The 26,697-nt window shown below is 45.4% G+C and overlaps 1 protein-coding gene across 1 annotated transcript; it reads right to left on the bottom strand.

Moving 5' to 3' along the window:
• Positions 1-12,513: 12,513 nt before the first annotated feature.
• LOC112901259 (mediator of RNA polymerase II transcription subunit 15a-like) lies at positions 12,514-18,447 on the bottom strand. The gene is made up of 12 exons (XM_025970129.1): positions 18,415-18,447; positions 17,211-17,319; positions 16,109-16,964; positions 15,890-15,942; positions 15,496-15,573; positions 15,096-15,388; positions 14,066-14,894; positions 13,722-13,988; positions 13,370-13,561; positions 13,194-13,285; positions 12,744-13,103; positions 12,514-12,624 (listed from the first exon to the last, which is right to left on the bottom strand). The coding sequence occupies exons 3-11, from the start codon at positions 16,857-16,859 to the stop codon at positions 12,908-12,910; spliced, it is 2,751 nt and encodes a 916-aa protein (XP_025825914.1). The 5' UTR covers positions 16,860-16,964; positions 17,211-17,319; positions 18,415-18,447; the 3' UTR covers positions 12,514-12,624; positions 12,744-12,907.
• Between the last annotated feature and the right edge of the window lie 8,250 nt (positions 18,448-26,697).

Genomic DNA, 26,697 nt, shown 5'->3' with positions numbered 1-26,697 from the left:
AATATAATTACAAGCAGTTAGAATACAAGATGAAGACATATATTTTTTAATTAGAACACGTGAGAATTCTTACCATGAAATCCGGTTTCTCTGCAACTAGAAGCATGTTGTGGCAAACATAGAACCCACATGAGTTACCCGAGGGTTGCCGTGTGCACTACATGTCAAAGATAGATAGAAATTAGCATTTTGCGACACTTAGAACCAAGAAAACATCGTAACAGTAAAGCGATTTAGTTATAGTAGTTACCGTCCACGCGGTGTGATGTGTAAACGCAACTTGACGTTGCTCTTTGTATCCTTCTGAGGCCCTAAGATGCCTGTCAAGAGACCTAAACACAGACATCCGGATGTTATATTACAAATGCTTCTTAAATGGGCAAATGATAAAAAACTAAAGCAAACAACAAACTTACTCGTCAAGGATTGAGATAACTAGAGAATAATCACGTATCTGAGGCGCGCCCGACTCATCTGATGGAATGCTCGAGTCAAGGTAGAAGACTTGCTTGCTCCTGACATTGATGATGAGTGTAACCCAATGGTTGCCTGGGTTGTACGGCACCACAATGTGCTCCTTGTCAGTATATACTCGCATGCACTTCACCATGTACCTAACCAAGTTGAAATGGAAACAAGCGGTTACATGTGTTAAATGGAAACAAGTGACTACATGTGGCTACAAGTTGAAATGAAAACAAGTTTAATTGTTGAATGTGCGAACCTGACCAAGCTATCTGTATCTGAATTCATAAATGTCACCGTCATCATCTGTGGGTCAATGTACCCACACTTCTTTCCGGTTCGACGCCTTGTCTCTTGTTGCATGTGCCTACACGATCCATATGAATTGAAATAGAAACGACTTAAATTGTTGAACGTATATCAAATGCATTGAAATGGAAACAAGTCTTAATCGACTTACAATGCAAAGCACCGAATGAGAGAAAGATCCAAAGCGTCAAGGTTGAAAAGGTCGAACAAATCGCTCCAGGCAACAATAAAGATGTTGCCTGTGCCCTCAAGCTGCAGAAAGTGCCGCTCTTCGTATGACACTATGATTTCCTCGTCTTGATTGACTTTGCGCATGTAGTAGTTGTGCAGGTCCACACAATATCGACCTGCTGCCCGAAGCTCAGAGACACTAAGCAAGGACTTTCCAACCCTGTACTTTGGATTCTCAGAAGTGTAAGCCCTTGTGACCGGTTGTTTTATCAGCTCCACATTTTTCTTACCCTCTGAGATCTCCCGCTTCGTCGCCATCGGCCTACTCTGCTTCTTCCTCACAGGATTAGCCTTGCTTGGCTTCTTGGGAGCGGTAGCTGGCTCTGTCGGAACAGGTGGAGGGGGGGTAATCTGAGGCTGAGTAGGGACAGGAGGATGCGGATCCGGTAACGCTTCCCATGTATCCGGCAGCTGTGGGCATGGCTCAGAAAATGCCGGTGGCACTGCAGGACTCTGTGGCTGAGGTTGAGTGGTCGGTACTGAATCTGCATCTGCTAGATCAATATGAATACCAGCTCTCCGCCACTGAACCCTTCTCGCAACTGCATCCCGCAAAGTGGTGGTCGTGTCATCTGGTGGGAATTCCAGCTTGATATTCTTAGCAAACTCATGCACGTAGTCAATCTTGACCACAGCACAATAAGCCCTGACCTGCAGCAACAACAACAACAAAGCCTTTAAATCTCAAGCAAGTTGTACATACCAAAACAAAAAAAAAACAAAAAGAAATAGGAGAAAAGAAAAGAGAGGCAAAGACCAATGCACTGACCTGGACACCTTCAAGCTGGGACATACCGGGATACACAAGCCCGTTCCCGACCTCCAATCGAGATGAATCTCCGACCAGTTGCACGAGAAGACTGCATCGGGTCGGACGAGCCAAGCCATCTATCGTATCCGGCTCCACTGATGTAGGCACAATTGCCCTCTCTGTCCCTCTACTCTGAGAAGCACCCGCTGCAGTACAAGCGAAGCTGTCCCTTCTTTCTTCACTCATCGTACTCCCCAGCAAATCAGGGAATGACAATCCCTGAGACTCGAAGATGGTCTTTAGCTCTCCAAACATCTCCATCTTCACCTGCTTTTTTATCTCATCTATGTCAACCTTTGATGAGGAGTCTCGAGTCCGCTTCCGGTATCTGCCTTTGTGTTCAGGGAACCCCTCCTTCCAGGTCAACTGACTGGAAACACCACGGACACGACCCCGTTGCTCACGGGTTCCCAAAGCCCTGGTGAGCGCATCAAACTCCCTCACTCCTTCATTTGAACCTTGGCTGCTCTCCATCAAAGCCCTTTGAGCAACTTCCTCAGCGCTCGTGCTGTAGAAATTGATATTGCCATCCTCCGTGAGCTTTGACCTAGCACGCATAAATGGTGCCAGCCGTCCCTCAAACGAATCATAGGGATTCTCAATGCCCCTCTCTGCCAGCATCTCATCCTCCTGCTCCCACTTGCGTTGCTTTCCAGCATATCCCGCTGAGCCAAGGTGGTGGTCAAGCTCGTTCCGCGCTCGGAGACCCCGAAAATACTCACTTGACTGTTGGAACTCGGGAGTATTCCACTTTTGAACAAGCTCGTCCCAGGCTTCTTTGGTCAAGTCCGCATACTTGTCAAAAGGGTTCTCTTTCTTCTTCCAACACTTTAAAAGCCTGCACGACAAAACAATAAATCTGCATAAGTGACAGTAGATAATGAAAAAATGTTAGTAAATGACAATAGTAAGTGACAACACTTTACTTGTTCTTGTAGCTCCTCCAGGCTTTAGAGATGATCTTCATAGCATGCTTCGTAGCCTTATCGTGCAACTCTATCGGATATTCAACATAGGGTTGAATATTGTTTTCGAAGATTCTCTTTTTGTCATCCCAAGACAAGTCATCGAAATGTTCCAAGGTGAGTGGCACCCTTTGCCGGGTAGTGAGGCCACAAACCCGTGCTAATCTCACCAAGATTGACGGGTCTTCGGGTGCTGCCTCAGAATTGAGCCGGCCACAAATTTTCACATCTGATGGCCACGTTGTCTGTGACCTTTTCTTTCTGCCAGCACCAGACGTGCTAGCTCCTGACTGTGACCATGCCGGCCGTCCTGATGATGCTCTGTCATCTGTAGGTTGCTGCACACTGTCCTCACCGCCTGCAGCTTGCTGCACACTGTCCGGACCACTGGACATCATGCTACACGAGAAAGAAAACAAAACCAGATACAACCATAGAGTAAACGCACCGAATCAGATACAACCATAGAGTAACCGCATGAATCCCATACCTAGGCCTAGACATGCTTAATGCTTTAGTGATACATATTCTCGCAAAGTAATCTTTGGTCATTAACCGCTCTTTTTTTTTAAATTTGGCTAGGTTGGTTTCTTTTTGCTCTTGATAATTTGATTTGTTTTCAATTCTGTGTAGCAAAACATATTATGTGTGTCCATGGAAGATGTTTCTTGCCTCATACATCCATATGTAGGGTATGAACACTGACTAATTAGAAAGGGGGAAAGCTCACCTACGGCGGCAGTGGACGACGCTACGGTGGCTTGGGGCGGCGCCGCAGGGCCGGGGACGACGGCGCGACGGCTCGGGGAAGGCTCGACGGCAGCGGCACTCGCGGGGACGGGAGCTCGGGCCCGGGGGGCGCCGATAGCGCGGAGCGGCGCCGCGGGGCCGGGGACGACGGCGCGACGGCTCGGGGAAGGCTCGACGGCGGCGGCACTCGCGGGGACGGGAGCTCGGGCCCGGGGGGCGCCGATAGCGCGGAGCGGCGCTGCGGGGCCGGGGACGACGGCCACGAGGGAGTGACGGTCTGGCTCAACGACGACGGGCGGCGCGAGAGGACGGCGCGGCGGCGGGGAGCAGAGAACGGGTGTGAACGATTTGAAAATTTGACCTAAGTCCCAAGACGGCCGAGCGGCGCGTTCTAAATGCGCGACGTGCTCCCGTGCCTAAGGCACGTCGCGCATCTCCATGCGCGACACGCCGTAGATAACGCGTGTCTCGCCTTTGATGCCCCCGAGATGGTTGCCTGATCAGGCGCGCGTTGGGAGGGGATTTTGTCCCACCTCGCCAACGCAAGGCGAGTGCGTCCAGCTTATAACCTTGGGCGGTCTTTGCCGTTTCGAAATTACAATACATGTACCTTTGAGCCGCAGTTTCCACTCCTTGCCCATGCTGGTGGTGTGGGTCTGGGGCCCGAGGGCTCCCTTGCCGGTCGAACCCGTTCAATCTGTTCGTGGTACCCTACGGGTTGAGCCCGGTGGCCCCGGACCCCCAACCGGGGTAACTTTTTTTTGTTTTCTCTCTTTAGGCACAAGTGTTTTTTACATCATGGACCGCACGGTCCCTGGGTTCCGCCCGGACCCTCTAGGTTCTGCCCGGACCCCCTTAGAACCGGAAAAAATAATTGCAGACACCGGGGAATGCGCGACGCGCGGTACCCACGGCCCGTCGCGCATTGGTGTGGGACTGGGCCCCGAGGGCTCCATGCGGGTCAAACCCGTTCAATCTGTTCGTGGTATTATGCGCGACCCGCGTTACCTACGGCGCGTCGCGCATGTTGTTATGGGCGACGCGCCGTAGGTAACGCGCGTCTCGCCTTTGATGCCCCCGAGATGGTTGCCTGATCAGGCGCGAGTTGGGAGGGGATTTTGTCCCACCTCGCCAACGCAGGGCGAGTGCGTCCAGCTTATAAGCTTGGGCGGTCTTTGCCGTTTCGAAATTACAATACATGTGGCTTTGAGCTGCAGTTTCCTCTCCTAGCCCATGCTGGCTGTGTGTGGGTCTGGGGCCCGAGGGCTCCCTTGCCGGTCGAACCCGTTCAATCTGTTCGTGGTACCCTGCGGGTTGAGCCCGGTGGCCCCGGACCCCCAACCGGGGTAACTTTTTTTTGTTTTCTCTCTTTAGGCACAAGTGTTTTTTACATCATGGACCGCACGGTCCCTGGGTTCTGCCCGGAGCCTCTAGGTTTATAGGGAATGCACGACGCGTGTTACCTACGGCTCGTCGCGCATTATATGAGCGACGCGCCGTAGGTAACGCGCGTCTTGCCTTTCTTGTTCAGTTCCAGAACTGAATGTTCCAGAACAATTAAAGTCACAACCATTCAGTTCTGGAACTGAAAATTCACACATATTCATATCTCACAAATATGAATTCGTACTTCACAAATATTCACACATTATCATATCTCACAAAGGCACAATTAAAGTCACACTTTTACCATATTTCACAAAGGAACAATTAAAGTCACACAATTCCCATACTTGACAAAGGAACAATTAATATACATTGTGTGCCCAATCATTTCGCTACTTTCCGTTGTTCCCTTGGTTTTTTGAAATTCTTGACTTTTTCTTTATGGTCGTTGCGCAAGTAGGGAGTTTCGTTGGCCGATGGTATTCTTGGCTTGATCATTGAGGTGGCGAAAGGAGGTATCTCATCAAACTGATCAAACTCTTCCTCGTCGACCGCATTCTCAACACCGACGATCCGCCGTTTTCCAGGTATAACCACCTTGAGTCTTTTGTTTGTGGTGTCAGAAACATAGAACACTTGAGCCACATGTTGTGCGAGGACGAAAGGGTCCGTCTTGTATCCGTGACGGCTAAGATCGACACTAACGAACCCGTACTTGTCTTTTTGTACACCTCTATTTGCATCAACCCAATTGCAACGGAAAAGAGCAATTTTAAAACCGTGAAAGTCAAGCTCCCATATCTCTTGTATTTGACCATAGTACGCAGTTTTGTCCTCTCTGTTAACATCGTAAGCATCAACACGTACACCACTATTCTGATACATGCTTTTCTTATCTTGTCGTTCGGTGTAGAACGTGTATCCATTTATGTCATACCCTTGGTATGTCATAACGGTGAATATAGGACCAAGAGCCAAAATTTTGAGTTGTTCACTTATAGGAGTATCTGATCGTGAAATTCGATTCCGGAGCCAACCACAGAATTTGTTCATGTGTTCCTTTGCTAACCATGATTCACTGTGTCCAGGATTATCTCTAAGCAACAGCTCCTTGTGCTCATCAAAGTACTCAGACACAATGTCCATTTGTTGCAACACGTGGAAATGAGCCCTATGAAATAAATCTCGATCTGGAATTATAGCCTTCTTCCCGATCGTCCCCGTGCCTGTGAGCCTCCCCTCATGACGAGACTTGGGAACACCAACCGGGTTACTCGGGTCAGCGTAGTTTAGAGCCCACTCAATGGCTTCCTCTGTACAATATCCTTGTACCATGCTGCCCTCGGGGAAAGCTCGATTTCTTACTAGTGACTTCAAGATGCCGTTGAATCTCTCGTACGCATACATCTGGTGAAGGAACATAGGACCAAGTAGCTTTATCTCCTTGATAAGATGGCCCGTGAAATGAAGGCTGATATCGAAAAAGGCAGGTGGAAAATACATCTCAAGAACGCACAAAGTTTCATAGTGCTTGTTTTCCAATGACTCAAGATCTTCTTCACTTAGAACCTTTTGACCAATTGCATTAAAGAAAAAGCAATGGTTCATAATAGCTTCCCGAACATTGACCGGTAGGATATTCCGAATTCCTACGGCAATCATCTGCGTCAGCAATACATGGTAATCATGAGACTTTATGCCGGGAGATAGCTTTAGATCAGGCATTGATACAAGCTTCGAGACGTTGGTTGAGTAGCCAGTTGGAACTTTCACACTTTTCAAGAACTCGCAAAACTCCTTCTTCTCATTCTTTGAAAGGGTGATGCATGATGTGGGCAGCTCCATTCCTTTAACGGAGTCATCATTGAGCCACAACTCTTCTCTAATTTTCATTTTCTTCAGATCAGCTCGTGCATGTGCGTGATCTTTCGTTTTTCTGTCCATGTTAAGCAATGTGCCGAGAAGGCTCTCACAGACATTCTTCTCCACGTGCATCACATCAATAGAGTGACGGACGTCTAAGTCCTTCCAATACGGTAGCTCCCAGAAAATCGACTGCTTCTTCCACATGTCATCTTCTTCAACAACGACCTTCTTGCCCCTCTTGCCTTTCTTCTCTCCTTTCCGCTTACCGAGGACAACATGGACATTCTTAACCATTTCGTAGACATCATGACCTGAGAAATGCGAAGGAGGACGCCTCTTCTCGGCCTTACCGTTGAAGTGATCACACATGTTCCGGAACGGGTGTTTCAATCCAAGGTAGCGTCTATGTCCCATGTACACTATTTTTTTTGACTCACTCAAGTACTCAGAGTCTGTCTCTCTCAAACAATGTGGCCACCCGCAACCTACTTTCTTGCTCTGTCCGGACAAGTTCCGTGCCGCTGGAGAGTCACTGATAGTCGCGAACAAAATGGCTCGAAGCTGAAAGTACTCACGCTTGTACTCATCCCAGACCTCCACTCCTTCACACCACAGCAACTTCAGATCGTCAACCAAAGGACGGAAATAAGTGTCGATGTCATTCCCAGGTTGATGTGGCCCCGGTATCAAGCCTGACAGCATAATGTACTTCCGTTTGTTACACAACCAAGGCGGAAGGTTGTATATCGTCAGAACAATTGGCCAGGTGCTATGTGTGCTATTGTTCATGAATGGGTTCATGCCATCTGTGCTCATTGCAATCCTAATATTCCTCGGATCTTCCGCAAATTTAGGATATCGCAAATCTATGTTCCGCCATTATGTGGCATCAGCAGGATGTCTTATCAACCCGTCCACCTTATGCTTCTCCTTGTGCCATCGCAACAATTCTGACTCCTTTTTGTTTGCAAACCAGCGCACCAATCGTGGAACAATTGGAAAGTACCAAAACACCTTTTTAGGTCCGCCCTTTGTTCTGTTGCAGTCCGCATCATCACCACCATCTTTTCTACAGTTGAATCGATCGAGTCCACAAACAGGGCACTTCTCAAGGTCCTGATAATTCGAGCCACGATAGAGAATGCAATCATTCTTGCACGCATGGATCTTTTCCACCTCCAATCCCAACGGGCAGATAATCTGTTTGGCCTCATAAACGGTCTCAGGGACGGTGTTGCCTTGTGGAAGCATGTCCTTAAGGAGTGCTAACAACTCCTTGAAACTGCCATCACTCCATCCGTGGATTGCTTTCAACTGGAAAAGCTTCACCATTGCAAATAGCCTTGAGTATTTCAATCCACAACCAGGATAGAAAGGTTTCTTAGAGTCTTCGATCATCCTCTTGTACTTTCCGAATTCGCCTCCTTTGAACTCATCGTCGCCGTGTCTATCAGCATTGCAAACCATCTCCTCTATGTTATCAACCTGTCAAGCCAGACATGAAAAGTCATATTAGCACGACCTTATTATACTAATTGTAAGCTGTATTATGGGGCCGGGTTTGATTACTACCTGTTCCATGATGTCGGCATTGCTCAACCCTAGTATATCCGCCTCATCCACATCGTCGTCCTCTTCTTCGACAACGCTATGGACCTCCCTCTCCACATAGGAATCCCTACTCTCTGCTTTATTAAGTCCTTCTTCACCATGTTTATTCCAACATCGATAATCCTCCATGAATCCACGTTTGATCAAGTGTGATTTCAACACGTGCTCTTGAAGATATCGATTCTCATTTTTGCAATTTTTGCATGGGCAATAGAGATACTGTATACCATTGTCCACCATATCTTTCTTCGCGTTCTTAATGAAGGCTTCAACACCACCCATAAACTCCTTGCAAAGGCGTGGACCATACATCCAACGCCGATACGACATCAATATAGAATATGAAATCAAAACGTTAGGATTCTCATAGTTTGAGGCCATGCACAACTAGTGTTTAAGTTCAAATATTGTTAGATGGCAAATGACATGATATCATGTGCTAGAAAAAATATTTTAAGATTTTCATCTTTACTTTTCATGCTATATGATTTATCTCGGATTAATTTAGTATTAGATGCTCTTAACGTCTGAAGACAATCATGAAAAAATCTTGGTGTATTTTCGAACATAAGTTATAATGCCCTATTCTAGCCATAAAAGTTTCAACTTAGAACTTAATTATTACATGGTGAACCAAAAGAATCGATATCATGTCGGAGGTACCTTGCCACTGCCCCCGCGACACACGACGGCAAGAAGAGGCTCGATCGTGCTCCAGCCGCCCGCCGCGACACGCTCCCCACGAGATCTCCACCGCCCGCCGTGGCAGATCCACCCAGCCGCACATCCGCCAGCACCACTTTCCCCAGATCCACCCAGCCGCACCACCAAAGTATCAGACTGCAAGTTCGGACAGCTTGTTCGGACCTCCAGACCCCAAGGCGGGTTATGTCTGAGGCCCACGACGCAATCTGAGACGAGCCATCCAGTGGCGCGTCTCCCATCCGTATGATCTGAGACGCTCCATCCAGTGGCGCGTCTCACATCCACATGATCTGAGACGCGCCATACATTGACGCGTCTCCCATTTGTAAATGGCGCGTCTCCCATCCGCATGATCTGAGACGCGCCGTTCAGTGGCTCGTCTCCCATTTGTAAAGCGAGACGCGTCCCGGCTATTTAACGAAAGAAAATAGTCGCGAGATGTACCGCTGAACGAGATGAGCACGGCTGAAATCCCCCTCCCCAGCGTCCCGGAGACCGAGGAGCTCGCCACCACCAAAATCCCCCTCCCCAGCGTGCCGGAGACCGCGGCGCTCGGCATCACCCTCCTCGGCGCATCCTCCGAGACCCCGCGCTCCCGGAGTGCACCGCTTCGGAGATCACGGCGGTCGCCACCGGCAGATCTGCGGCGCCTCCTCCAGCCGGCTTCTCCACCACCAGCCGCAGATCTGCGACACGGGGACCACAGCTCCCTTCACCACCAACATCCCCGGGGTTCTCCACCACCAGCTGCAGATCTGCGACACGGGGACCACAACGCCCTTCACCACCAACATCCCCCGCGCATAAGGATCGGGTACCCCCCATTGTTGCATGTATTTGTTGGAATCGTCGCATTCTGCCTGAATCTGCATCAAACCCATGAAACCCACGGAGGAAGCTTCTCTTTGTTTGCTTTAGTGGTAGTACTCTATCGATTTCTATTGTCTCACGAAACCCACGAAACACGAGCTGGTCCAGGATGAAATTTCCGAGCTAGTCGAAGCTGTTTAGCTGCTTCGGCGGCTGCCTCCCCTGCAGCGACTGTTCAACCAATGTCACCCTAAACTGCTGTAGCTCGGGGAACAACAACGCTTACAGGGGGCCGGACGATGATTCAGCTCGCGAAGCTGCTAGCGCTCGTAAGCCAGCGCCATTGCCTGATTTAATTTCTATGTAATAATTAATATCAATTTAATAATAATTGCTGGATTTAGCTAGATATTGTAATGTATTGTGAGATTATTTGTATTTGAGACATTGTAATGTATTGCTGGATTTACTAATATGTAATGTAAGCCGGTTCGTTCGGTTTCAAGGGATTGATTCCATAATGTAATGTAATATGTATATTGTACGCTACAGACGCGCACCCCCGCCCCCCCCCCCCACCCCCCGATATTTGCGAGACGCGCCTTACTAAGGCTCGTCTCGCATTACTTTCAAGCCCTCCCACGGCGCATTGAGGTGGGAATAAATGCGAGACGAGCCACGTTAAGGCTCATCTCAGATCTCAAAATGATCGAAGACGTGCCCTCCCACGGCGCGTCTCGCATTTGTCTCTTACCCTCCCCCACCCCACGCAGCGCCGCGCCCGCATTTTTAGCGCGTCTCTCTTTCTGTAATCTGAGACGTGCCCTTAGAGGCTTGTCTCAGATTGCTTGCTCCTATTTGCTGTTTTGGCGTAGTGGTGCTCCACCATAGAGATATCGTTCAATGTAGAATGCTACACCTAAAGTTCCTTAGAAGATCCCTCAGCAAGGGCGTTGGGTGTTTAGGCCCCGACAGCAGCAGGGCGTTGCACATCCCCCTACTCCTCAGAAGACTGGCCCAAGGCCGAATGCTCCACCACCCCTTCATCTGAGCACGCCAATTGTTGCTTTAATTGTGGGAGTTCCACTCACTTTGCTCGGGACTGCCCCCAGGCCGGGCAGCCAAATCAAGGCCACGGTTCTAGCCAGAACAACAAGAACAAGGGCAAGAGGCAGACTATCCAGGTCAGGCAAGGGAGGATTACTTACACTACACATGCAGAGCTTCCCAAGGGTGCACTAGTGATGTCGGGTATATTTTCTATCCACCACAAGCATGTAGTTATATTATTTGATTCCGGTGCATCACATAGCTTCGTTAGTGCAAAATTCGGTGCAAAAATATGTTTTGATTTCAGTCACACAAAATAGTCATATATGATATCAACACCAGGCGGTAGAATTGCTTCCAACCAGATCATGCGGCACGTACCAGTATAGTTGGATAGTAAAATCATCAAAACTGATCTTATACTCTTGGCTTGAAGGCATAGATACTATTTTGAGAATGGATTGGATCACTCAACATGGAGTAATGTTAGATATTCCTTCAAGGACCGTTAAAGTCAACTCCCCAACCCATGGAGCCTCTACTCTTTATTTGCCATTCCAAGAGTGCACAAATTCATGTGCCATTATCAAGATCGAATCTAAGCTAGAGGAAATTCCTGTGGTATGCGAGTATGCCGATGTTTTTTCGGATGACTTGTCAGGAATGCCACCAGATAGGGACAGTGAATTCGTTAGTGAATTGCAACCAGACACTGCACCTATCACAAAAAAACACTATATAGTGCCACCTAAAGAGTTGGCCAAATTAAAAATACAATTCCAAGAACTTTTAGATAAAGGATTTATTCCTCCAAGTGCATCATCTTGGGGTTGTCCGGCCCTCTTTGTGAAGAAAAAGGAGGAGGCTTGAGGTTTTATATGGACTACCGACCTCTCAATGCGGTGACAATTAAAAATAAATATCTACTTTCCCACATTGATGTTCTCTTTGATCAACTAGCTGGATCCAGAGTCTTCTAAAAAATCGATCTTCGCTCTGGATATCATCAAATTAAAATCTGTCCAAGTGACATTCCAAAGACCGCCTTTCGGCTCACAAATGTTCCTGCCTACTTCTTGTATCTCATGAATTCAGTATTTATGCCCGAACTTGACAACTTCGTTGTGGTCTTTATTGATGGCATCCTTATTTATTCCAAGAATGAGGAAGAACATGCTGAGCACCTGCATATTGTTTTCCAACATCTTAGAAACCATCAGCTCTATGCTAAGTTTTCCAAGTATGAATTCTGCCTGGTTAGTGTAAAGTTCTTGGGCCACACTATCTCCAGCGAAGACATATCCGTTGATCCTAGCAAAGTACAAGAGGTGATGGATTGGAAACCTCCAACATCAGTTCATCAGATTTGCAGTTTTCTTGGGTTAGCATTGGAACATTGAGTAGCGATTCTATCATAAAAAATTGAAGAGCGTAAAAAGACTTTTTATTATATATTTTTTTTCGTGCGAATGGATAGGTTTTAATTTAAAGAGAACAGGGGATTTTACTATTAGCTTGTCACGCTGTTCGTATCTCAACCGGTACGGACTTTCACTGCGGCTTCCAACGACTACTAAGGAAATCTACTCACGGTCCGGCGATGAAGGTTTATCACCATCGGCTTATGCTCAACCGGCGGTCGTAGGGTGTTGGGGATGACCATATCTGTAGTAATGTATACACTTTATTTTTAAAATTATATATTTAAAAATGTAGGGAGTATTTTTCATCAATCTATACTATTTATTATACACCAACAATGGTCAATATTATAAATATCTTACCAGTAGAAAGAACTGGGTGATGTACATCCATTATAGAGCATGGGTTCACCAAAGTACATGCTATGCTTCTCTCGCACCAGCTTCCACATTCAAATCTTAAACTGACCAGCATGTTCTACAACAAAAGAACCGGCACACACGCGGTCTCCAATTCTCAGGCAGCATCAGCACCTAGCCCACTCACCGTAGCTGGAGCTGAACGTCCCCCCGCCGTGCCGCTGTGCAAACTCCACGACGGCCCTCCGTACGGAGGCATCCCACGCCCTTGCAATGTCCAGGACAGACATGGGCTCTGGGAGTCCGTAGAGGGCCTGCCGGAAGGCTACGTCCACCGTGCCAGAAATGTCACTGAAGCTCTTCCTGCAGCAAGTCGAGCTGCATCTTAGCAATGAACAACAACATGCTGACGATACACTATTAGTTTTTGAGAACTGAGCTGCCTGAACTCACCTCATTTGCTCATCACCCTGATCACAGACAAGCATAGGAGAGCTTCTTGGATAATCCGCGGGCACCAAGAGCTTCACGGGCATGACGATACACTGCGCAGATAAAGTCTATCAATATCACAGAAATTTTATGCAATGTGTCGTAATCTTAAGGCAGTAGACTTGACGGCAAAGTACCATTCCAGGTGTTGCAACGAGCGATACAAGGTCTGATGCGAGTGATGTGGCAGTGTAGGAAAGCTTGATCAGTGTCCCACCACTGCTAGAGGAGATCCCATCTGTGCCATTGTCACTAGCGATGCTGATAAAGGTATCTAATAGCATGCTGTTTGCAGAGTTTATTTCATCTAACAGAGTATCCTTAGCATTCTGCAATAGAAAGTTTGAGAAAAGTGAGACTGCCCATGTTGTTGATAGAAATATGTTGCAATTCATAAGAGAACAGAAATTGCCTCATTAACAGATTCAGAAAATAAAGATAATGTGCTTCAGAAAAATGGGAAAGGAAAACAATGATCCCTCATGCTACCTGTGTTTTTCGCCTCCTAGCACCACATTCTGCACTATATTCAGCCTCGGAGCCAGTGCAATCAAATGGTGCTGATTCAGAATACAATGATGTACTTTCCAAAACACGCTTCATTTTGTTCGCAGTGCTAGATCCACACTGCTCTGAAAAGAATGCCCAATCCTCAAATGTATCCATTTCGCTCTGTTGTACCCAATCGTTCATTTTGAAGACTGAGCAGACAGAATTAGCTGCGCTGCAAAGCATTGCCGGTGATGAAGTCCGCACCTGAAGATAAGTCAAATAATAAGTAAAAGAATTCCAAATATCAATTGTTAACAATATGATCAACGTTGCATGCTTACCGCATGAAGTAGGCGATCGATGGGCTTCTTAGCCACTGGTATTTCATTTCCAGGGTGCTCGTTATCCTCTGCTTGATGATCTACTGTCTCTGCCAGAAGTGGTGAGGCTGGCATGATTGGTTTAGTGGTAGTGACCTGTTTAATACAATTTTCTGCATTTGTTGCTATTCCTCCTACCACTGTCTGTGCACTAGTAGTGGCCGAGATGTCTTGTAGTAGTAAGGCGTAAAACCTCTCAAAGTTGTCAGATGATGTAGGGTGCACTGAAGGACATGGCAAAGAAACTGGATCAGACCCTGAATTGGTAACGGATGAAGTGGCTTCTATAACACCAGACATGGCAAAGGGTGATGATGGAAATGTTGATTTTGCAGAAGCACACGGAGAAACAGCTTGTATAGAAGCAGATTCGGCAAAAGATGATGGCAACATAGAGTTTACTGAAGCACATGACGAGGCAACTTTTACAACACCTGGCTTGGCAACTGGTGATGACAATGTGGACTTCACACAAACAGAGGATGAGGCTTTAGCTTTTGCAGCACTCGGCGTAGTAATGGGTGATGGGGATGTGCACACCAGAGAAGCAGAGGGTGAAGAGACTTTTACAATGCCTGACTTGATAACATGTGAAAGTGTCTGTGTGCAACACTCCTGAAGCTTATCGATTGCCAAAGGCTGCAATGATCCTCGTGTCTTTTCTGGGAAACAAGAGCTTCCCACTCCTAACAAGCTGTTGCTATTGATTTCATGATAAGCTGCTGGTGTTGTAATGATAATATCCTTCGTCAACTGGGAATTTACAAGTTTCTCTTGCTGATTTCGATGGCTACAATACGGAAAAATACACAAAGGAATTGTATAAATTTGTCTTATAAAAATAATGATAACCAAGCTGAATCATTCAGGAAGTTGATAATTTAAAAAAATTCGTAAAGGAGATTTAAATAATAAATGGTCACACATCATCAGGAACGTTCACAATAGTTTTTTAAAAAAATATTAAAGGCAAGTAGCATTTTATACCAACCTTGTACCGCCACTGGATGGAGCCTGATCACCAATAAGATTGATTATTTTAGGCTGCCCATTAGAAATCTGGTACTTATTTCTTGCATCCATCGTTAGATTTTTACTTCTCCTGTAGAAACCTAGCAAATCCTGTATGGACTTCAGAAACGTGGAGAGCTGCCCCCTATAGTTGTCAGGGATGCTGCTTTTTTCTACCAGTAAGAATTTCAGGATCAGTTTTGTTTTCTGCTTCAAGTGTACTCTATATCTGTATTGTTCAGCTCTGTCATTGGGTAATAACTCAAACTGCTTCTGTACAGAGATGGATCAAAGGAATGTGAGAGATTTTGGTGCATTAAGAATATCAATAGATGAACATTCATAAGGTTCAAAGTTTTAATATGAAAAAAATAGAGGACCTGTGAAAGTTTTGGAACAAAAATGACTTTATCCAATTCCATGAGCTCTGAAAGGTAAGCATCCTTTAGTGGCTTGATCTGAAATCCATGTAAACAGTTTAGTGCAACATGATTATATGAATTATTCCCATTCAACACTATGTAGCAATGCTTATATTATTAAAAGGCAAGACAATGGTATATACAGATCTGATATGTGAGCAACAAAACTACAGTGATCATAAATTCTTGTGGCAGCATGATATATACTTTATAGATATAAATGAGTATGACTGACAGATAAAAAAGCTGCTAGAAAAATAAGGACTTGATAGAAAATCCTTCTCTTTTTTTCTCGAACAGAAAATCCTTGTCTCAGCCTGAATATATGGTATGTCAAAAAGACTATTCCCACCTTCTGAAAAATTTCCTCTCTCCAATCAACTTCTCCAGCACTTCCCATAGTTGCTGAAAATGACAAACAAGATGTGAACATCTGTGATGAGTTAACAAAGAAAAATGAGGAATTGACCCAGCATCATTTTATACACAATTTATTACTCATAAAGCAGCTGGAAAAACCTAAAGTCTTTTTTGAAGAAGCTGGGAAAACCTAAAGTTTGAGGGATCGTACAGAACAAGATGTTTTGCTGACTGGCGGTGATCAGCTGTTGAGGTAGGGCCATAGGCTGAGGTTCCATTTCAATATGTTCATTGAGTGCCCCTTGTTCACGCATCCTCGACGCTGACCGTAATCCAACTGTTGCCCCAGGTTGACTATTCCGTGCTCCAGGATGGCCATTGTGCACCTTAGTGATGTTGGCCTGTTGCGCCACCCGCATTTGGTACTTTTCCCTGTCCGTCCGTTGTTGGTTGAACCCCAAACCTTTTTGATTCACCATCATGAGTTCCTTCGGCAGCATACCATTTTTCCCGAAGGGATTCTGCTGCACATTTGGTTGAACAAGTGGCTGTCCTTGTGGTTGTGTAATGCTTATTGAGTTGCATCCTGAAAAGTCTGAGGGCTGCATTTGCAAGGCCAGTTGCTTCAACTTTTCAGATGCTACTGGTTGTACCATCTGCTGACTGAGTTGGACACTTGGTGCCGATGGAGTTGTTGATGCTTGTCGCGAGTTAAGAGTCTGACCCGGCTTTCTTGTAACCTCTATATGTTCTTGCTTAACATTGGCATGCGTGTTTGGTGCTAAAGGATAAGCCATGTTCTGGTTTGGCACTAGGCCCGAAACTAAAGATGTCATAGGAAGGCTTTGCAGCTGAGAAGATTGCCTTCCGTGAGTAGAAATCGATGGCACTTGTGCAGTAATTGATGAATTGCCTCCATTGATTGCATGAACTGAATTAACCGGACGCATATGGCTTCCCATTTGTACCTGGTGATGATGGATTGAAGGAGCACGCTGCAAAAGTTTTTGCTTTTGTTTTAGCTCCAGAGTGACCAACCTGTAAGATACTCTCCTAAGATAATCTCCCTGGAAAAATGATGAAACTACATTACACTCCATGGTATGAGATAAAACAGATGAAACGGGAACCAGAGAAAGAAAACACATAGCTGACAGTTTTATTTCATTTTCTGTCATATACTACCTGCATTCACCAGTTAGTTTTAGTACAGATATGCAAACGACTGCATAGCTAACGTAGTAGATCTGAACCTCAGATGCACACGAAGCGTGCCATAAAAATGATACTCTACCAGGGGACAAAAAGATTACCTTACTGTTAGCCTCATGGAATACCTTGTTTTCAAATCTGGCAGCAACCCTGTTAAGGTCCTCGGTAGAATCGAACTGTCCATGGTAAACTTGGGCCAATGTCCTCACTCTGATTGAGTTGAACAGGTAAATTTAGGGAAAATATAAATGGAACATGAGACATATCTAGTCTGTAGAGTATTACGATAAAAGCATGCTTAACTTAAAATATGTGACTGATGAGCAATGCATCAGTTGATCGTCATAGACAGACATAGATGATAACCCAAATGATCTTCATATTGCAGAAAAAATGTGTCCAAGACACAAAAGAACCCGATTTTAGAAAGAATCACAGCATTTTCCAAACCAAAATGCCTAAACACCACATCACATTGAATCTGGAAGGACGGAGGCCTCTCGCGAACAGTGCCAACGACTATCATTTAGCATGTACATGTCATCTTATGACCTATGTGGTGGAAAAAGAAGGGAGAAAACAATGAAGCCATCTCCTTTTCCACGCTAGTCTCATTCAGAAAACGAGGCCACAAGACCAAACATAATCATCGGCTGCTTGTTTATTTAGGAAGTCATCTTCTATACGCGTCGAGCCATTAAAAGCTATAACAGATACCTTGGAGATAGTTTGTAGGACAACTAGCTTTAGTAATATCTCTTAGATGACATCTCTAGCCTTAAGGCCAGAGCTATCTCTAAGCATTGTAGATATTGGTCCAATACGCATCTAATCAAGCTAAACATTGATCATTGCAACATACAAAAAGAAATTTCTTTTTCGGGAATATAGAAGGAAACTTAATATGTAAGCAATCCTCTTAACCCCCAGATTGTCACACTGAGGAAACAAATCTTGGTAGGTAGCTAAGGCACAAACAAAATCTTTGCATCAATTCTAGAAAAATTAAATCCAGAGCAGCAATCCAAAATCAAGCAGATATGTGGAATCAATAAAGTGTATCCACAAATCTGAATATGGCATTGCAGCAGCTTGGGGGGGGTGGGGGGGGGGGGGAGTGCCAAGTGAGAAACTATCCACGCGTCCTCAAATCCTCCCGCTCCCATGCGTGGACCACCGAAAGATGGGGTGGTGTTCTATGGTCTAGTCCCATCAAGCAAAACAAGACAACCAAAACCCTAACAAAAATCTAAGGGCGACAACGGTGAGGATAGGGGAGGGAGCGGAATGGAGTAGAGAACATACATCTTCTCCAACACCTGGGGGCACAAGAGCGGATCTAGGTCTTGGCTCCATGGATGCGGGCCCTCGGCGGCGGAGTCCTGCATCACACCAAGGAGGAAAAATAGCTGAGGAGTTGGATACTAAAAAGGAAAGGCTTCGTGAGGAAGCCACGGAAAGGAGGGCGTTGATGACCGGACGCGGTCGCTCTCTAGACTCATGGGTATTTATACCACCGTGCCACGGCATCTGGGCTGCACACAGGTGGGCAGCCCACAGAACTGGGTCATGTGGGTTTCGGCTCGAACATTAAAGTTGTTTGTCTTTACACATCACACATCCTAATGTAGTAAATTTTGGGCATATCCTAGGGAATAGCTGCTTAGGATTTTTCTACCATGAAGGTATTGTTCGTCGAACAATCAAAAAGTAAAAAGTAAAAAAATATCAAATTGATTAGCTTGTTTCAAATGTCATATATTTAAAAATGAGGGGAGTATATCTGGAAAATTCAGAACGGGAAGTGACACTCAACTTATGGATGCACATAGAATCCAAGTGGCATATGCTGATGCTCTTCTACCTGACGTGTACAGAATTTATGTGTTTCATTTACACCTCACAAAAGCTAAAGATACGGGGAAATTTTGTTCCAACTCATGCATACAGAGGAAACATAAATGCAAGCCATAACTAGCCGATTTACCAGGTATTGCGAATAAGACAGAAGCACCCACAGACCAACTGACGTTTTTGTCGCTATAACGATGTGCAACGGAAGGGAAAAAACAGCTTACACCACTACTAGAAATACGGTCTTCCGTCCACCTTAAAGATTGTACAAGATCCAATTCAAACTGTTATTTTTGGATGGACAAAAGGTCCTGAAGGCCTTTAGTACCGGTTGTTGTACTCATGCCGATACTTACATTACTAATTGTTGTTAACTCGATCTGAACGATAAGTACAAAGGATTCTCCACTGGTGTATTTAAAAGGAAAGTATCTCACATTAAACTGGATCTGTTGCATAGGTGATATGGAAAGCAAGCTAGGCACGAGACAAGATGTTTTGAGTTTGAATTCTACGCAACATACACGCGCATATTTCGAAACACGTAACTTGTACCTCGTTACTCGCAGCGCGTGTGGGGAAGCCTTCTTTACTAAACGGTCATTTTAGTACGGTCATGAATGTTCTAAAGGTATATTTTCTAGTGGTGCAGGACTTTTCCAATAAGACTATTTTCTTGGATGGTTTTTGTTTGTACATTAAACATAGCACCATTCCCAACAAAGTGCTCCGGAATTACAAGATTATATCTAAAGTCACTAGGGAAAATTAATATTGCTAAGTTAGAACGGATGTATGACAAGCTGTAATATAAAACTAGTCAAGCTTAGATGGCAGTCTGTCCTCTATTGTAAGATGATGATGATAAAAACAAGATAGCAAGCGATCGTAAGTACTCTTAGTTTGGTTTGATCCTGCAACCCTCGACGCACATAGATGTGATGGGAGCCGTCAAAGAGTCGACGAGATTAGATGGATTATTGTATATTGGCAATAATTTTGGCAAATATTATATTAAGCCAGAGACGTGCATAGGGTACTGTGCCATGGTGCACCTACTCTTTTCACCAAATGATTGATTACCATAGGTCCATAGCTGAGGAAGTTTATTTATTTTTTCTCTGATCTACTCTCTTTTTATTTTACTTGAAAGCACGCCCCCAAACATTTAAGAAGTTTAACTTGTAAAACTACCGTCAATTTGGTTATATATAGTAAAATTATAAATTTATATTTGTTATAGTATATAGTAATATAGAGATAAAAATGATTATCAGCCAAAGTGTCTCCATATAAAAAGTAAATAACATCGGACGACAAAACTAGAGGGAAGCGGCAACAAGATCTTGTTCAGTCTGGTACATGGTTGAAGGGAATTTTCTAGAAGTGACCCATGACGTGAGGTTGTCTACATGGATCAGAGACCCGTGTTTGACCATTACATGGAGCCATTGCATTCCTACAAAGAGGGACTTCCAATACATAAATATATATGAAAGAGTAATTGCCTTAATAGTGGACTGAACTATCACTACTAAAAAAGTAGTATTTGTACAGACGGTCAAAATATATTTGTGCTAGCGATCATCCACCAACAATCTTATGCTAGCACAAACCAATATTTGAGCTGGCGGGTGCACGACCGCCGGCACAAATGCATTTATGCTGGCGGTCGTCTTAAGCGTCCGCCAACACAAATCAATTTCAATCATTTTGAAACTTTAAAATGTAAAAATAAAAAGAGAAATATTTTCACATTTTAGTAGGCATCTGCACCCAACCGCCCATCATTTGACAAGGTCTGTGTTTTTTCAATATTTTTTCAAGCATATGCGGTATACGTGATTCTATCCCAAAACCTCTCGCTTCGCGCGTTTCTTCCTTATCATCTTACCTACGCATTACTTCTTATCTTTCCAAGGTACGTTATTCTTTCGATATCACTCTTCCAAATCTTATATTGTATCTTTGATACTCTAAACGATCTTAAATTAAAAAAATTCAACTATAAAGTTTTAGGTGTCGAGCGCTAAAACTTTGGTATAAAGTTCATCTTCATCCGAGGTTGTTTAAAGAATTTGAAAATTCAAATTTTCATTTTTTTAAATTAGATTTTAGAAATGGTAATGAATATTTGACATGTAAATAATCTTGAATGAAAAATTTATCAACTACCAAATTTTAGATCTCATCGAACTCTATAACTTGAATATAAGGTTTGTTTTCATCTTAGATTTCATCTTAGGTTGTCTATAATTTGGGTATAAGGTTTACAATTTGATTTCAGAAATGGTAATGAATATTTAGCCCAGTAAATGATCTTGAACAAAAATATTATCAACTATAAAGTTTTAGATCTGGTTGAGCTCTATAACTTTCATATAAAATTTATCTTCATCCGACTTCATATGAAATAATTATTTAATTTTTCTGAAGAAAAATGGTTCGTGCTGGCGGTCGTTTAAGACAACCGCCAGGACAAATCAATTTGTGCTAGCGTTCCCTTATGCCGACCGCCAGCACAAAAAATTTAAGGTGTCGGTATAATTACTTTCTGTACTAGTGTATGTTTGTTGCGACAGAGATCTCCTAATAGTGGAGTGAACTTGGTTGAACACATCCAAAAAGTTGTATGTTTTAGTGTACTATATGGTTTTCTTTATGACTCTACTCTCTACCACCATTTGGTGCGTCTGATTGGACCGAATCAGTTGTCCGACAAGGTGATTCGAGATTGATGATAAAGATGGTGTCATGTATTGGTGAACATTAAGCTACCTCATGTGAAGCTATTATATATATAATTTCAAATGATTTTGTGAAAAGCTAGTAGACTATCATCTGTTTGCTGGAACTGAAAGGAATAATTAATAGCACAATCATGTTTTCATGGTTATTGCGAGGTACACCCAAAGTGGATGGAAAGGTAAATTTAGAAAAGGCAGGAAATTATTGTTTTGCAGGTATTGGCGATTAATGGAGAAAAGATTGAATTGCAAGAATAGAATAATGTCATTGTACAATGACGGGTTCTGTGACAGATCATGTATTTGTAAACTAGATATATTTTGTTAGTGTGAAATATGTGTTTATTTGTATAAAGTTAAGTGTGTTTATGTGAAGCTTTTGAAAAATTTAAAGTGCAAGTAAAAAGGGTATTTTTGTAATTACAGAAAAACCTAGGGTTGTTTTTGCAAAATGTGTTGTATGGGAGGTAATTTCGAAATAAGGGAAGGGTGATTTTGCAAAGGTGTTTTTCTTATTCTATCCCCTGTAAAAATTCTGTAATTATCCGAAAGTTTCATTTGAAATGTGTGTGTTGAAGTGTGTAAAATTTTTGGGTAAAATGGTGAAAATAAGGGTGTTTATATAATTTTATAAAAGTACAAGCCCTTTTATGTAAAGTAATTGATTTACAAAAGTAACTTTCAAAATTACTTAGGACTAAAGTGCAAAAGATGCAAGTCATCATGACACGTCTATCCAATCATTATGACGATTCTATCCCGTCATTATGACGTGTCATAAATGCTTGCATTTAGGTCCTGAATTTTATAAAATTTCGTTCTTTAGGACAAACACAATACAAATCCAACTTTTATTCAAAACTTCACGTGTAAAAATACAAATTTTGAGTTTTTGAACTTAAGCCCTAAAGCAATGTTGTAGAGCTTGAAAAACTCTCCAACTTTCGTTTTGGGCATTTCTTCATTTGGGTTTTAAATCAACGGGAAATTTTATTTTACAGTCAGGCCCTCGCAGTTTTCTGTTTTTACGCATAAGCCCTTGGGGAAAACCAATCCCCTTTCTCCTCTGTTTCCTTATCTCTGGCGCCTTATCTCCTTCCACGGCAGCAGCTCAGTTCAATCCCTTTTTCCCCTTCCTCTCTTCTCCATGCCGCAGTAGGGCACTCGGGCAGCAAGGACGGCCGGGCGCCTGGCGCCGGGGGCTAGCGGCGCGAGCAGCGCCGGCCCAGGCGGCGCGCGCGCTAGGCGCAGAGGGCGGCGGCGCCCCCACGCGGGCGCTTGGGAGGCGAGCGTCTCCCGGCGGCGGGCGACTTCTGGCCCCGAGCGGCGCAGGCAGATGGGCCCAGGGCGGCGGCCGCATGAGCCAGGCGCGCGCGGGCGGCTGCAGCTCGCGGCGGCGCTGGCTCGGCCGGGCGGCAGCAGGCGCCAAGGCAGTGGCGGCACAGGCCGAGGCAGTGGCGAGCCGGCGGCGCGCGGCAGCGCGCTGGGCGAGCGGCCCACGCGGGGCGCGGGCTCAGGCGCGGTGCGCGGCTCGGCTGGCGAGACAGCGCGCGTGAGCCGCGGCAGGCGGGCGGCGCTGGTGGCGCAGGGCAGCTGGTGGCGCGGCTTGGCGGGCGTGCTGGCGCGTGCGTGCGCGGGAGGCCTGGGCGCTGCGCGAGAGCGGCTCGGCGCGGCTCCGGTGGCGCGCAGGAGCGGAGCAGGCGTGCGCCGTGGGTGCGCGAGCGCAGGCGCGCGGGCTGGCCGGCCCAAGCAGGGCACAGGAGGGCGAGTGGCAGTAAGGGAGCAGGTGAGCGGCAAAGGCACCAGGTGCGGCGCACAGGCAGGGATGACCGACGTGGGCCCCGAACGGCGGGCGGCACGGCGAAGACGACGCGCGCACGGTGTGTATGGGCGTGACGTGCACGGGTGAGCGGCGCCAGAGCGGAAACGGCGGCCGCAACAGGCACGTGCGCGGGTGGAACAGAGCGCCAGCGGCTCCAGGCGGCACGCGTGAGTGGGCAAGCGCAGGTACTGGAGCGGCAGGAATGTGAGCGGCACCGAGCGAGTGGCGCGAGTGTGCGCGCGATGGCGTGCGGGAGTTGGCGGTGTGGGCAGCTGTTGAGCGGCCGGAGCGAAGCGCGGGCCCAGCAACAGAGGAAGGAGGTGGAGCTATGCAAAGCATTGACGAGCAGAGCAACGACATGCAGAGCGGCAACGTGCAACGCATGGCAGTGTTCCCGCTGGGCGAGCTCAGGCCACGACCAAGTTGAGTGCAGGAGGGTCGCGCGTGATGGATATTAGGGGCCGTCGAGGAAAAGGCAGCGGAAGACACGGCCCTAATATAGACAGACCACGGTCCTCGCGAAGGCGGAGGTGTGAGTATGGCATGGCGAATCGGAAAGAAAAGCTACGGAGCGAAGGCGATGACTGGGCGTAACAAGCTCGGAGGAGCCACGGAGTAGCCAGACACGACGAGCTCCCTCCACCCATGCAGAGGTCGAAACGGAAGCAGCACATAGAAGATGCGGCCAAGCACGGTGATCCTACCGGAGGCTACGCGAGTGTGCGGACCATGTTTCTGCAGCACACGTGCGTGAACAGTGGAGGCTTGGCCGTGAGCAAGGAAACCCTGAGGCTTGTGGAAGAGTCAACCTAACGAACCAATCCGGCTCCATTGTCTTGTCCCATGATCCACGACACTCAGCAACTTCTACTCTTCGTCACCGTCGAGCTCTTCTCCTCGCTAATCTTGTTCGCCACGGGAATTCACTTTCCGTCTGCTATTCTCCACAACCAAGGTTTACCCTAATTCACTAAATCTCCTTAATACCGGTGATTTCTTTACTGAAATATCGTCGTTAACTTCCTGTTATCTATTCTCCCGGACTAGGGACTTGATTGCTATATTTTGGAAAGTTCTAGGGTGTTCTTTGTAAAATTTCAAAAGCTTCCTGTATTTCAAATCGATGACCTCTACATTTCATAGATTTTCATAGGAAGTTCATAAAAATGTAAAATCAGTTTCGTTTGAAACCCTAAGTCAAACTCTACAAGTTTTATGTTATGATCTTGAGTTGAGATCTTTGATGTGTGGTCTAGGTCAAATGTTAGGGAATGAATGTTTTATTGTGCTTTATATTGTATGCTTGTATTACAGCTAAAGCGTAAGCTATAGAAGTTATGGCATAAGTAGAGATATGCGATATCTAGTTAATCCTTTCCCACGAAGTGCTCATATCCTTACCGTTAAGATGTTATCCTTGTTTTGATTGCCGTTTTCTTAAGATCCTTTTCGTAAAAGGATCCCTGTTAGTTTATGTACTTTTGTTGCTTAGCTTATACACCTCTACGGCTATGCTTCAACGTCGACTATCAGTTCAACCGCTAAACATTCATTTCCTTTGAGTTTAGAATATTTTTGCGTAACAGCTGTCAGCCGATATATTTCTTGTGATATGCTTCTACTATCGGCTGGTTAACTGATACGATTGTTACCTTTCAAGTATCGACTACTGCCGATACAAGTCTGTTGTTCTGTCCTACATCGACTACACAGAGTCGATGTATCGAAGAGACACACACGATCTTAGGGTTCTTGCTATCGGCCGACCCAAGCCGATTTTGGTTGCCTTGCCATATCGGTCAAACACGGCCGATCAATCTTAGTTTTCCTATCTCCATTCCACACACCTCTATCAGCCGATTTATCGACTGAGAGATCGGCTATCTATATCTATCAGTCATATATCCTCAATCACACTCCAATCGACTGTACGTCACTCAATAGTTGTGCTGACGTAATCGAGTCGATACAACCACACTTAGTTACCTAGAATAACACTTAAGCACATCTCAGTTAAGACAACTGTTTTAGGAATCATCCCTCTGCTAAAGTGATCGATGTTTTCATCGATCAATCAGGAAACCGGTGTACCTATCAATCTTCTACACAAACCAAAGTACACAACCCTAGATCAATAAGATCGCACATTAGACACGCCTCTGTTAGGCACGACCTAAGCACATCAATCAGCTAAACCCCCGTTGTTTCCAATCGGCTCTGTTGTAACTCTCAACAAGTAGCTAATTCTAGTTAGTTGTCCCCCTAAAGCTCTATCTAGGTTTAGTTCAGATCTTTTGGTTGTTATATGAATAGTGTGTTATATAAGTGCTGGATTGCAATTTTGCTGTGAAATAAAATAGTTTTGTGTGCACGCTTGAATGTAATGTTGCATTACATGTAGATACGACTACTTCAGCAACGGTACCTACGAGATCTCCCCAGAGTCTACGGGGGATATTCCTGAAGATCAAGTAAATGTCACCAGGGGAATATCGGAAGCCCCGAACCAAAGTTCGGAAGATATTAACATTTCTGACTTCAGACCCACCAGTAAAGGCAAGCCCCGGACATAACCTACTATTTTATTACACTGCAATCTATATCTATTTACGTATTCTATGCATTAAGTTCTTAGGAATTGCTTGAAAACCCTAGTTGCATTTTCCCTAGGAACCAATGTGATGAATACTAGCACTTGAGTCCGACTAGCTGCTATGCTAATAGGACCGGTAGAAGTCGGGTGATTTCCTGTCACTCGCGCGATATAGGAATTGTAATGTTTATATTCCTGCAATCACTATAAGGATGACGGACGGGAGTTTTATGAGGTATCATGGTTGAGGTGATACCCCGTCTGTGTTGTTGAATCTGTTAAGGTCGCAGCGTGTGGAAGTGCGGGTTAAGTGTTTGAAAGTACTAACCACATGCCGCGAAATATGGTAAGCGGTAAGCCTAGTAGCCAATCGGCCCGAGGAGTGGACATACCTCCCACCACTCGTCTTGCTTCTTCTGGTTACTTAGTTCGACGTGTAGGCATACGTGTTGCTGGGCAACCAGGAGTACGGGTTTTGTAGTCGCGCTACAGACGTACGTCCTGCACTTTGGAAGTGCGTATGACCTGCAGTCGCTTGTGGTGGCTCTGATCCACGAGTCGGAATGAAAGGT

Source organism: Panicum hallii, chromosome 7 (genome assembly GCF_002211085.1).
Source record: "Panicum hallii strain FIL2 chromosome 7, PHallii_v3.1, whole genome shotgun sequence".
NCBI lineage: Eukaryota > Viridiplantae > Streptophyta > Magnoliopsida > Poales > Poaceae > Panicum > Panicum hallii.
Note: the sequence above shows the minus strand (reverse complement) of the source record. Positions and strands in the feature narration are given on the sequence as shown.